The 13,484-nt window shown below is 35.2% G+C and overlaps 1 protein-coding gene across 7 annotated transcripts in view; it reads right to left on the bottom strand.

Annotated features, from left to right (window-relative positions):
* Nucleotides 1–2,430: 2,430 nt before the first annotated feature.
* Nucleotides 2,431–13,484, bottom strand: part of Qki (QKI, KH domain containing RNA binding) — a 129,642-nt gene continuing 118,588 nt past the window's right edge. For 3 of the 7 annotated variants that reach the window (XM_036168984.1, XM_036168985.1, XM_036168989.1), the window contains exons 7-8: nucleotides 10,853–10,927; nucleotides 2,431–7,186 (exon numbers count right to left, since the gene is read on the bottom strand). In XM_036168984.1, the coding sequence (XP_036024877.1) occupies nucleotides 7,170–7,186; nucleotides 10,853–10,927 (92 nt within the window). In that variant the 3' untranslated portion in view covers nucleotides 2,431–7,169. Of the gene's footprint in view, nucleotides 7,187–10,852; nucleotides 12,916–13,484 lie in introns of those variants that run through there. The other 4 variants (XM_036168986.1, XM_036168987.1, XM_036168991.1 and 1 more) reach the window with 3 other exon arrangements.

Below are 13,484 nucleotides of genomic sequence, written 5' to 3'. Positions count from 1 at the left end.
GCTTGCAATGTGTTCAAACCAGCTTTATACTCTTTCCACTAATCTGTTTTCTGTTTTATAGGCTGCATTACTTAAGACTCTACAGTACAAAAACAACTTTTCAAACGTTTCAAGTATAACCAAGGTGCTGCACTCATTACCAACATCCATACGAGTTCAAAATGATCCTGAAGATTTTAGGATTAACTCAGTCCTGCAAGAAAACATGACTTGTGAACGTTTTCCTCATTTTGTTCCCATTCAGTTCACCCCGTAACTTTTTAGTACACTTAGATGAAATCAGTCTATTCATCCATGCAGTTCTCTAACCAGACAGTAATTACAGAATGCCCTAAATGCCACCCAATTCTGAGTATGCTCTTCACTGTAAGAAATACAAATTGTATAAAGGACAGTGGTTTTTAAAAAAATTCTTTATTGTGTTTGTGGTATGTGTGAACTTTGCATGCCATGGTACACGTCGAGGTTAGAAGACTCTGGATCAAATTCAAGTTGTCATAGTTACAGGATAACCATTTTACCTGAGTTACCTCCCAGTGCTAAGATTCTCAACCAACTCATAGATCACTCTCACCTAGTTTATTTTTTCCCCCAGAAAGATCTGTATAGCATGACCACCTTTCTTGAGAAGGCAGGGTAGTATCTAAAGATACAAAATCATATTTCTAGACCCGGGTAGACAATGCAAACAGCCCATGTGTAACTCTAGGTACCCTAAGGAGTGGCGGTGGGCTTATCAAAGATGTCTTTTGAGACAAGGAAAACAATGAATCTATTTTTAGTTTACAACTACTGTGAGAATATGGTCTTTCTTTGAAGAGATGATTTGGCAAAAATCTAATCTTTAGACTTTTAATGCCTGCTAAGTCATCAAAAGATCAGGGCTGCCCATCTACACACCTGGTATCATGGCTGTCTTTGGAGGTGTATGAAAAGGATGCCCCTGAGTGATTAAGCACACAGAAGGCAGAGGAACTTACAAGTGTAACAAGAAAAAGTAGCTTAAACTACAAAGAGTTGTAAAATTTACATATCAAAAGGAAACTTTTAATGGTGTCAAGCTACTAGGAGAAACCTTAGAAATTCTCCCACTTTGTTGAAGACACCTATATCAGTCCTTTTCACATAATAGATGACACCAAGATTTGGTAAGCAATGCCTTTTGTTTATAGTGATAGGAATGCATGCTAAGTTAGCAACTGAGCTACATCCTCATCCCTCTTCCAAGAAATTCTTACATTTAGAAAACTACCTAAAAACTGTACCAATGTTTCTTAAAGATTAGCACGGTGTTTTGGATGCACAGACCAGTCAAGGAGCACACCGCAGTTTATCCATTCCCTTCTTTTAAACAGTGATCTGTTAAGAACTAGAACTAGAATGTGAGAGTCTTAAATTCTCCTTTAAGCGGTGTTTAAAGGATCAATAAAAACTTAAAATATGCTCTTTACTTTGGTATTTCTGTGAAAGGGTCAGCCTCACTTCCAGCTTATTTTTGGCTTGAGAAGATGCAGCACATGCACACTGTCCAGTTTTTTTATTGTACCTCATGTACAGTAATTTGCAGTTTCCCATTCATGTGTCATTTGGGAACAATTCATATCTATATAGCTACATCTATAAATATAGATATACACACATATCTTTATATATATATATATATATATATAAATATCTATCTATCTATATGTATGTCTGTATACACACACAATTTCCACAAGTTCAAGATTTTTATACATACCAATGTAATATAACCACAATAGATATATTTGGCTCAAAACATTGTAATAAGAGAACCTTTAAAGTGATATGAAGTAACATTGACCCTGGGGGCTGACACTATCCCAGTGCTCATCCAGTGTCTCTTCCAGTAATGTGACCTGCACTTTGTCCAGTCGCTTTTTTTACCAGCACCCACAGTCCACATCTACCTACCATGGATTAGTTGCTGCTCCTCCTCTCCCAATCCCTGGCAATTAGTGCAGCAGAAACAAAGAAAGGAGTGTATCGTGTTTTAGGTTAACCAGTTTGATTCAGCATTGAGCACCAGCTATAGATACTTTTAAAGTCTCTTCAAAATAAAGACAACTCAATTTAGGTAATTTTATATAGAAATCAGGTATTAAATGTACCATGGATATTTCTAAAATGATACTGTTCATAAAATGGGTTAAGCTATTATTCCCACTTTAAATACTTTGTGACGATAATACATTATCCTATACACTTGAAAATGTGAGAGACCAAGAAGTTTTCAGAGAATAAATTTAGCTCAATTAATGGATAATTTGGTAACATGTTTCATTCCATCAAGGCTGAGAATGCTGTCATCGAGGAATAGACAGGCATCCCATTCCAGCAACACAAGCAAACAACCCCACCCAACACACACACCAGTCACATAAAAGAATAACAAAGCGTAGACTTCACTGATGAAATGTTGATCAGGCAATGCAACCACAATCAGCAATTTTATTTATGCCTATGTTTTTGTTGCACGCACACGCACACATAATCAGACCCTTTACACCAGACACCTTGTGTGCACAGACAATTTTTTTATGGACAAGGTACTTCAACAACTCCCTCACACGGGCAGTGCCATATATGAAGATGCTGTACTACAATGATGTGAATAATTTTCCTATCAAGTTTTCCTAGATATCTTACCTAAAGAAAAAGAAAAAGGCTTTACTAAGTACATTAGTATCAACAGCCTTTTGAATGAGAACACATCAAATAGCATCAACTAATGAAGTGACTCTAGAACTTTCCCATCCCAGCAATTTGGCTGTTGTACTATTGTAATGGTATGAACATGTGACTTGCAAAGCTATCTGCATCATGTCAAACTGTCTCTGAACAACATTTTCAGTAGGACGGTAGTACTAAGGCATAGCCATACATGGAGCACTCTCACTGCATGCACAGGCTTCAGAGGATATTTACTGCACAGAAGTTCAAGATACTATAAAAATTTGTGCAGCAGCCGGACAGCACCTTCAAATTTTCCCAGAGTACTACCCATACTTGTTATGGCAATGGCAACCTGTATAACCAATGACATTACAAGGTCTCTTCCTCTCAGAGATTATTTCATGTGTGTACAGGGTCAAAAATGATCAGTGGTTATTAAACCAGTCTCACTATTCTGAGTTTCATATATGCACAAAATATTTTAGCAATATGCTTTCACAAAGTTAGAACTTATAATTTAACCCTCCATTTTATGGATTCTAAAATATATTTTCAAAATAAAAACCATTACTTACAAAGCAAAATTCACCCTAAGAATGTTTTTTTTTTTGAACATGTAAAAAAAAATTTTTTCAGAGACAAGGTAATTATGAATCTGTGACATATATGGACTTCAGTGTTAAAGAAGTTATACTTAAGAGGGCCCTCTATACAGAGCATACCTAAGTGAATCATGGGATAGGGAAATAATCCTAAATGTATTTTTATGCTAGAAATTAACCATGTCAGATTAGTGTCCAACCCTGTGTGCTTCTTGTGTAATTGCCTAGTCTGTTTGGAACGTGGGTAGGAGGAAAGCCACCTGAGAAGAGATCTCTAACACGGGAAATGGGGTTGCGGGGTGGGGGAATGGGGGGATGGACAAGACTAGGTTGTACTCCTAGAGAAGCAGCCTAGCTTTACTAGGAGCAGCTGGCTAAACACCACAGGGAAATATCAGGTAAGGTAAATGGCTCAACAAGGAATCAAACTGGTTTCTCAAGATGCATCATTACAATCAATCTCTTGACTCCTTATGCTCTCAGCAGACAGCCAGCATTTGGAGCAGGAAAACTCAAGTGTGGAATTAGTAATGCAGATGCTGAAAGGCCAGTGGCATGACTGAGAGACTGGCTCAAAGGGACACCACTTTGTTCCCATCTCCACTGCATCTACCCTCCAAGGTAAAAAAGGCCAGAATCCCCAAAGCTTTGAGCAGTAGTGTGCACAACTGTCAGCTGACAGACAACACAGAAAACAAGTCACGCTACGTTATCTGTGGTCACGATCTTCAGTGTTAGTCCAGGAACTTGAGATTCTATTTATCTGTTTATTTTCATTAAACACAAAAAGGTTAATAAACAGACATAGTCCAGAGTTAGTAGGTTGGTATTATAACATTTATTAAAATAATGCTATGGGTTAATAGAAACAGCAAAGAACCAAAGAATTAAAATGCAAGCTATGTAAAATCCCAACTAAAACCCAGAAGTGTCTAATGTATTCATTCATCAGCTAACTAAAAGCCCAAGAAAGACAAGACACCATTATAATAAAGTACTGCAAAACAATTGGCAATTTTCAGTTATCAAAATTGTGGATTTTGCATTTTGTATCCTTTTCTCAATCAAGAAAAAAATTCTTTTGAATGTTATATAACATACATATAAAACAAGATAGAAAAATACATTATAAACTTGTAACAATGGCTGTAAATACATTATCTTACATGTTTCTCATAGGCAATAGGTTGGTTATGGTACATACATAGCATGAAACTACTAAGATAATAAAGAATAGACAAAAAATACATGTCAGCTGTATGGTAACATACTAGCGACACTCCCATCTACCCACGCTAAAAAATTACATAATACTGTCAGGAAAAAAGTCTTAAAAACTACATACTTTAATAAGAAAAAAATTCAATAGAGTGATAATACTGAGAACCAAGGCATTCAGAGATTCCAAAAGTCATGCTTTTTCAGTTGACTCAAAACACTGTCAACTAAGTTTTCAAAGTTTGTTCAGAGCCAGCATTGCTCATAAACGTCACACGTCTATTGTTTTACATTTACCTTCTTCCCCATAAAAGACCTTTGATAAACATCTAAAATGTCCAGGTATAACACAGCTGAGATGAGACTGGATCAAATACTGGTACTGTTTGTTTACTGTCACCTCAAGTGTTCTGAGTGTCGCAAATTTATTCAACCAACCAAGCAAAAATAAAAATCAAAATGGCACAGCATATATTGTAAATAAATCAAAATCACCACGTGTATAACAGAAAGACAGAGCAGTGGTACATTAAACCAAAGCTAGCGGAGTACAAAACAAGGACTGTCTATTGCATAGTAAATAAACTGAAAATGGTTCCAAGTGAGAACGAATAATGGCGAGGTCACCATGAAGGTGCCCAATGAGCTTCCTGCTGACCTTGACTGTGAAGCCATGACGGTATGGAAGAGGGCATGAGTTGATGAGCCAGGAGTCTACTATCACTTGAAATTTGCCACATCTGGTACTGAGCAGTTAATGATTGATTAACTCAAGTATTTAGATACAGGCTCTGCACACAAACTGTCTGAACTTTATGAGAATGTAGCTGAGCAATTATGTGCACTGTGACGCTAGCTTTCCACATTCCTTTAAAGTTAAAAAATGGGGCAAAAAGGTGTGTTACTAAAGAGCAGTTACTGAAGCCAGCAGAGATAGACTACACAAGGTATCTGGTATGACATAAAGTCTGATCAAATTGGGGTTATTTAACACTTTTTCCACAATAAAAAATTTCAAAGATTTGTTTTTGTGAAAAAGTTTGTTATGCATTACAATTATCTCCAATTACTTAGAAAAAAAAATTCAATGTATCCCTCTTCTCTAAATAAAATAAAGCTCTAATTTAATTATGTCTGTAAACTGATGTTCAGATCTCACATAATTTTTTCTAACCTCAGAATCCTCTGGGCTAACTAACACTGAAGACGGTAATAACCAAAAGTACTCAATTATGATTTGTTAAAGAATGACGTTTTAAAATTTACTAGTCAAACATTAGAAAAGCTATCACATTTTTTTTTTCACAGTATCAGATTTGGCAAATTGGCATCAAGATAACGAGACACAAATCATATAATTTAGACCATCAACTCATCCGTTTCCCCTCCTATCTCCTTTCACATACTGGGCGATGGAGGACTTGCACTAACTTTTACTCTGAGGGAGGAGCTGATCTTGCAGGACACTTGACTAAATGACCATGAAGGAAAATAAGGCACTTTCTTTTTCTTTAGACTTATTCCAATACTTAAAAAATAAAAAACAAAGACAAAAAGGCTCTTTTGGTCTTTTGTTTCTTGACAACCACCAGAAAAAATCATTTAATGAAATAAAGGGTTTCTTTGTTCTTTTTCTTTTTTTTTTTTATAACACTTGAAAGTATAAAATGCTACATTTCCAAAAATATATTTTTTTTTTCTGCACCAGCACCCTTGTATAGTAAAAGTATCTACTTTTTGTTCATTTGTTTCAATGCACTACACTTTATCTACAATTTCATTACATGTATACAGCAAATAGGCAAGCATGGCTTTTACATCCTTAATGATATTTTCTATACAGGGAGGTTTAAAAAAAATATTTGAACAGTTTGCCCAGTAATGTGACACATAATGCATGTACCTTGTTCTCGTATAATTTTTAAGGTGGTGTAAAATAAAGATTTGGAAATTTTAACTCAGATACTCAACTTTTTAAAAATAGTGTTGCAGCTTTGTTCTTTGCATTACTTTTCAAACTCCTTGTTAAGTTTTTCTCTCATGGCACACTTTGTTCTAATACTTCAAATTTTGGCAGGCAATATAAAAGGCTGCGATTTCCGCCCTTTGAGGGCACTGTAGTGACTAAACAAAGAGCATGTCAAATTTTGAATACTTGTGAAGTCACTTCACCAATGACATCCCTGACCGAAGGTTCATGCATGATGCATTGTCACACAGTACATTCAGAGAGAGCTGTGACTTCGCTAGGAGAAGAAAAAGATTCCTACAAGTCTCTCACAGTAACTGCCTCTGTCATTGAGTAGTTAGGGCCATCCGTCTCCCCTTCTGAAGAGAGGCCTTCTTACCGTTCGCTTGGGGTGGGCATTGAAAGATGGTCAGTGCTGTGGGATGAATCGGGCCTTATTGCTTTACTACTATTCAGTGCGGGTTCTAGAACCACTTTCACCCAAACAGGGGGGTGGGGGGAAGCTGAGTTGGAGGACAATTTCTTTGTCTTTTGTTTGGTTAGATGGTAAGACGAACGGACAAGTGCCTCAGCTCGCTGCACTGACGACAGGCAAGCAAAGGCGATTACCAGTTAACTGATCAGCAGGCAGGCATGGTCAGGTCATCATTGGGTGAAGAGTTCAGAGGTCAGAAGGTCATAGGTTAGTTGCCGGTGGCGGCTGGGTGGTTAGAAACAAAAACAAAAAACAAAAACAAAAACAAAAACAAAAAAAAAAAAGAAAAGAAAAGATAGAGAAGAGATTAGTTTCAGCTAGTGACGGCTTAATGACAACATGAAAAACTAATCACAACTAATAAAAAAAAGCATGTTGAATTCTGACAAACTGATTGACATCATCTACAGAATACAATAAAAATCATGACAATTTCATATCATGATTTGAACAAATGAAGAAGAGCCCACTCCCACAAAAATAATTTGAAAAAAACCCAACTTGTTAACAGAAAAAATAGAAATAAAATACAGCTAACAACTAATAGTTAGTAGCAGTCAATGAAGGAAACTGGAAAACAATGATGAATAGGTTTGGTATAAAGAATTTTGAACAGTCAGTGCAGTTATAAGTATCTGACTGCTATTAAGCATTAGTATTCTCTCAGATGCAAGCAATAAAGCAACTATTAATGATGGATGTGATTATTAATAACTGATGATTAACAGAAATGAATCTAAAGAAATTTAAATTACTATGAACAATTTGGTTCAACATAAACTCTGGGCCAAACAAGGTTTCTTTTGTTCAATAAACGTTTATTGCTTTTTCAATTATTCTATTTACAAACAACATGGAATTTCTTGGCCTCATGATACAGAGCAATACTGTAGTCTAGCAATGTAGGCAACATCATGGGAACCAGAAAAAGGCCAGGCCTTCTGCACCAGCCAACAGTTTCCAGTTGAAAATACTAATTTACACATATAGAACACTTATAAAATGCACTTGCATGTAAACACTGTAAAATCCTGCCATTTAAAACTCTATACCTCAAAGAACTCTAAGTACATAAAAAATAGAAGAAATTTCTAACTGATACCAATAAGGCATTTTAAAACTACAAACAGCTTTCTTTATTCAATTTCAAAGCTAATACTCTGCAAATACAATAAAATCTGACATTTCATATACATTCCTGCTTTATATTTTATATTTTAAAAGAAGCCACCTGTAAATACTATTTTCTTTTGCAAAGTAACAAAAAAAAAAAAAAAAACCAAAAAAATTTTAAAAAATTACAGTAAAACATAAAGTAGTTCTCAAGTGGAAAAGTTATCCCTCCAATTGTCCTTGAGTAGCTCCTTCTTAATCAACCTGTCACCTTCCACTTCACCAAACTTGGTCCACTTAACAGTAGTATGATTTGTAAGACTCATTCAACAGCTTCATTATCTCTACTCTATTCTGAGGTTGGACAGAAGAACTCTGTCCTGCTGCCCTCGTAACAAAGGCAGGAGAGACATGAATGAAAAGATGCTCAGTGCAAAGTTAGATTCTACGCCACTTCATGATCAAACCTAGCAGGGCAATGTTCACAGGGCTTAAATGTTCTCTATAATAGACTTATTTACCTTTGTATGACAAAATGTTTTCTATAGTTTATCAATTAGGACACTTTATAAATACTACAAAAATACTGTATCTTCAATATAATCAAATCTTCCCTGAATTTCTTAAAAGGAAGTGGAATTTTATTTAAAATTTAAAAATAAAAATGCTGCTCTCCAAAATTTAATTTGTGCAAGCAACAATTTTGATCAAATCATGACTTGGATAATTTCTGATTATGTTTTGAATGTTGAATATTTAACAAAGAAACCATCGTATCTAGTCCATCTAGACTCACCCTCTGCCATGTCCTAGCCTCCTACAGTGCACACGGGTATGTCAACTGTGCAAAATCACTCATTGTTGGTTACAAGTCAGTTGGTCTTTAATTTCAAGCCAATTTTGAAATAAGCATGGAGGTGGGTTCGTTTTCAGTAAGCAACCACTTTAAATGCTCACACATAGTTACATGGTTGTGTGTCCTTGGGCTGTGTCCTTGCATCAAATGAATGCTAATAATAATCTTTAAAAGACTTTTTTAATAAAAAAAATAGAGAAAACAGTAGTATCATAAAATAATGTAAGTCAAGGACTTCAGTCATCTCCCTTAGACCCAGTGAGTACATGTGGTGATAGTCAGCATAAGCGATGTTTCTAGAAAAAGAGGAAGGGAGGGAGAGGGAGAGGGCATTTCGGTTTGCTGACATTGCATTTCAAATACAAATATAACTAATCAAAATAAACACAGCTACAGATGAGCCATGTATGGAATGTGTTGTCATTTTCCAAACATAGTAAGATCTTGGTCTAATATTTTCAACTATCTGAAGGCTCTGGAGTACACAGTGAGAAAGGATTATTGTGTTAACAAAATTATAGAAAATCTCCTAAGAGGAACACAGGAAAAGAAAACCTAAGAAGAAAAGTTACTTCAAAATCAAAAACTTTGTAAGAGAATTATTTTAGACTTTAGCAGTATGATATAGTTTCAATTACTTTTAAGACTGCCCACAAGTAAAGTGACCTTCCCATCTAACTTTCTATCTCTAGGTGAATCTGATAGAATGGCTGATATGCTCACATTTGCAGCAACTGCATGGAGTATTATCATTATGGATGTTCCCACAGGTAAGGATTTATTTTGTTTAATGAATAACCACTACAGAAAAATGTATACATTAGCTAAAGTTTTCAGTATAGATGATATTATAAAAATACCATAAATGTCTTTGGAAAGGCATTTTATTTCTAACACACAAAACAAGTGTGTCCAATATTTATGATGGGTATTCAGGGTAACCATGTCAAGTGAGCTAGGTCCTTTTCTACTATGCTTGAGATTCCAATCTTGCAATTAAAAACAAAAACAAAACCACCACACAAAAAAGTAAAATACAATTCAATGTCAAAAAACCGAAACTACCACTCAAGTAAGCATAAATAATTTTAAAATGGGTCCAAGGGCATATTATAGAGCACAAGTTTCAAATATGAAAGTGAGAAAAATGAAGACTTGTTTTCCAGTCACAGGTTAGTCAAAAAGGATATCCAAACAGCTGGATCTCACATACCACAGAACTTCAGGATAGTTTACCTTCAGGTACTATATTTTAGCAGCAAATGACAAAAATCAAAGAATCCATTTTGGCAAGAAAATAGAACAAGAGGGAACTCATTTTCTAATTCATAAAAAGTATCCACCTACATGAAAATTTTTTCACAGTCCTGACTGTTAATTTTAGCTAAGTACTTGACATGTATGCCCTCATATTTATACAGTGGCTCAACGTTTCACTATATAGAAAAATGGAAATTAAATCTTTAGTTTTCTCCAAAATTACACAGAAGCAAATTCTTTTACTTCTCTTATGAAAACATAATCTGTTCAATTCATTCTGTAGTACCAACCCAAATATTCAGAACAATTAAAGGGTAAGTTTTAGCAATAATTATTACTAAAAATTGCCACGGTAATATAAAAATTTAACAGCTCCTCAAATTGACTAATTTATGTTTTAACTGGAATAAATCTTAGGATATGTAATAGAAGATTTAATAAATTAAAATATGAAGGGGAGGGGTAAAAACCCAAACGAAAAAAAAAAAAAAAATCATAAACAAAACCACAAAACCAACCTTAAATCAATCATTAAATTAATTAGAGAAGGAAAAGAATGGTGTGCAGGTAAACAGTTACATCTTTCCATCAGGTGTGGTGCTGCAAACTTTATGGACACCCAGCGCATTGCTTATAAACAAGAACTGCAGAACTAAACTAACCTCGGTCTGCGGTCACAATCCTTTGGTAAGGATGGACACGCATATCGTGCCTTCGAACTTTAGTAGCCACCGCACCTAGTTAAATTGCAATTACCAAGACAAAGTTAGAAAACATACATAAGGGAAACATCGACAGCAGGTTTATCAAAATGGATCTCAAATGTTCACTTACTACAAAAGCTTAAGAAACATGTTAAGGCACAGTAGTTTTAAAATTAACTGTAGTATGCCATGTATATACGCATCTATCAATATTGCATTCATTTCAAACAGGTTGGCCTTCCACCTACTCCATCCCTTCATGTACAGTCCCCAGGTCACAGTGTCTCATGAGCTCTATCAGAACCAGACGTAGCTGAGCTTTACTAGTCACATATTCACTGAAGTGCCTTTCTTGCAGCAGGACTACTTAAATAATGCCACATTTAATACTGACAAGTATTTGCTAACCTTAACTTTCAGAGTTCATCACTTAAAAAAGGTTTAAAAAGCAACTCTTAAAGCCTACAGATTGTGGTTTTAAACTTTTGAGTCATTAAGTATGAACTGCAATGAATTAGGTGATTAGTAAAGCAAACAGTACAGTACACTTAGCAGTCAGTATACTACTATACACTCCTTTTATAAATTACCATTGCTTTGCAGTATTACAGACTAATCCAAATTAATAACATCATTTTACTTTATATCTATGTGCAAAAGTGCAAGTAAGTCACTGACTGCTAGGCTAAGCTTTTCCCCGGAGGCTGCTGAGACTAAGCATTGGTTAAATTCAGATCTGATGAGGGTTCGGTTAAGACCGTTCTTGAGTTCTTAGCCTTTCGTTGGGAAAGCCATACCTAAAGATAAAAGGAAGGGAATTAAACATTAGTCATCAATGAAGATTTGATGCTGACACCAATCTCCTCACTACCACCAACACACATGTCTGCATCTGTTTTGAAGGGCACTGCTTAGTTTAGAATAATGTGAGACTTGATACATAAGCATGCATGTTATCTGTGTGCAAATTTACTGTAAATTGGAAATTTAAAGTAATTTCCTCAGTTCTCCAGAGGGCCGATAGTTTTTACTGCTTAGGTGGTATAGCAAGAAATAACAATAATCATGAGTATTTTTCTCACTTAGTACTTATTATTAAGAACTTTGAAAATGCTAATTGGGCATCTGCATATTTTGCTCTTACTTTTGCTGGTTTAATAATATTCAAGTGTTCATAATTATAAATGTCCCAACCAAACCAAACTTACAATAAGAAATTTTACAGCAGTGCCTCTTGCTGTCTCTAAGCAGTAAACTGGTTGAGAATCTATTTTTCATTTTAGATATGCAGATTGCACAGAAATAGAATTCTATCTGGCAAAACTAGAGAGCTCTTGTACTAAGAGTGAGGAGCCCCAGACTTGCAGAAAGCCGAGAGCCGTAACTCCTCAGGAACAGACGCCGTGAGTGCAGCAGATAGGAGTTCTGGGGAAGGAGCATGCACAAGGCCACAGGGCAGAGTGTTAATGGAAAGGAAAACTTAAATAAGGTTACAGGTTATATGTTATTTAAAAAAAATGCTTCAAGAAATGTGCAACAGAACACAGCCTCTCACTAACATTTCTGTGGTATAATTCTGACTTATTTTATACAATGATTCAGACAGAAAACATTACAATAAAATGTATTTGTAAAACAAAAGGCACCTATGTGCATGCACACACACAGATAACATACAGAGCATTGTGGCTTTCTTTAAATGAACAATGAATTTTCAAGTTTAAATCTTTGTGTCCAAGTTCATTAAAGATATTCCAATTAATATTAAGTTGAGGGGAACCCTTTAAAAGATCAAAGTTCTAAAACGTCAATAGCAAGCATGAAGCACCAAAGGTCATACACAATTCAGGAAAAAAAAGTTTCAAAATTCTGACTGGTAAAACAGTGGGGCTGCACAGAAACAGTTTGTTTTGTTTTTTTCCACATTGACTGGTCGTGTTATAACAGCTGCTGTATTCTAGTCCTTCATCCAGCAAGTCAATGGGCTGAAATATCAGGCATGACTGGCATTTCAATCCACTCTATAAAAAAAAGGCATCAATAATGTCTTTTTCAAGAATATTGCTTTTGATCACGTAAACCTATGAGTTTAATTTTTGCCTCTAACAAGACAGAATTTATTAAGTTGATGTGTGGTCATCTAGTTCATAGTGACTATGGAAATTATAAAATATTGGTCATGTTAACCGGGACTTCAAAAGACAAAGCTGAAAACCCTTAAAACTCCAACTATTAACTGCATCTAAGTGATCAAAAATATTTAAATACATACACAAATAACAGAAATGTAATAAAAATCTCAATATGACAGAACTTTAAAATTAAGCTAGCAGGTAAACCTGTGAGACAAAACAAATTTTGCGAGGTAGAACTGATGAGGCCATCAGGACAAAGTGGCAAGAATGACCTAAACCTCAACAACTTCAGTCACCTAAGTAATAAAGGCATTGTCTGAGAATGCACATGGCAAAGATATCCATAGTGATTCTGAGCTACTAAAGCAAATTCAAAACAAATTAAGATATAGCTAACTTAATAGAACTCTTGTGAAGAACTAAAATAAAAACATTTACTTTTCAACCTTTCCTAT

The sequence above is a fragment of the Onychomys torridus genome, chromosome 19 (genome assembly GCF_903995425.1).
Source record: "Onychomys torridus chromosome 19, mOncTor1.1, whole genome shotgun sequence".
NCBI classification, from domain to species: domain Eukaryota; kingdom Metazoa; phylum Chordata; class Mammalia; order Rodentia; family Cricetidae; genus Onychomys; species Onychomys torridus.
The sequence above is the reverse complement of the archived record's forward strand: the minus strand, read 5'-3'. Positions and strand labels throughout refer to the sequence as shown.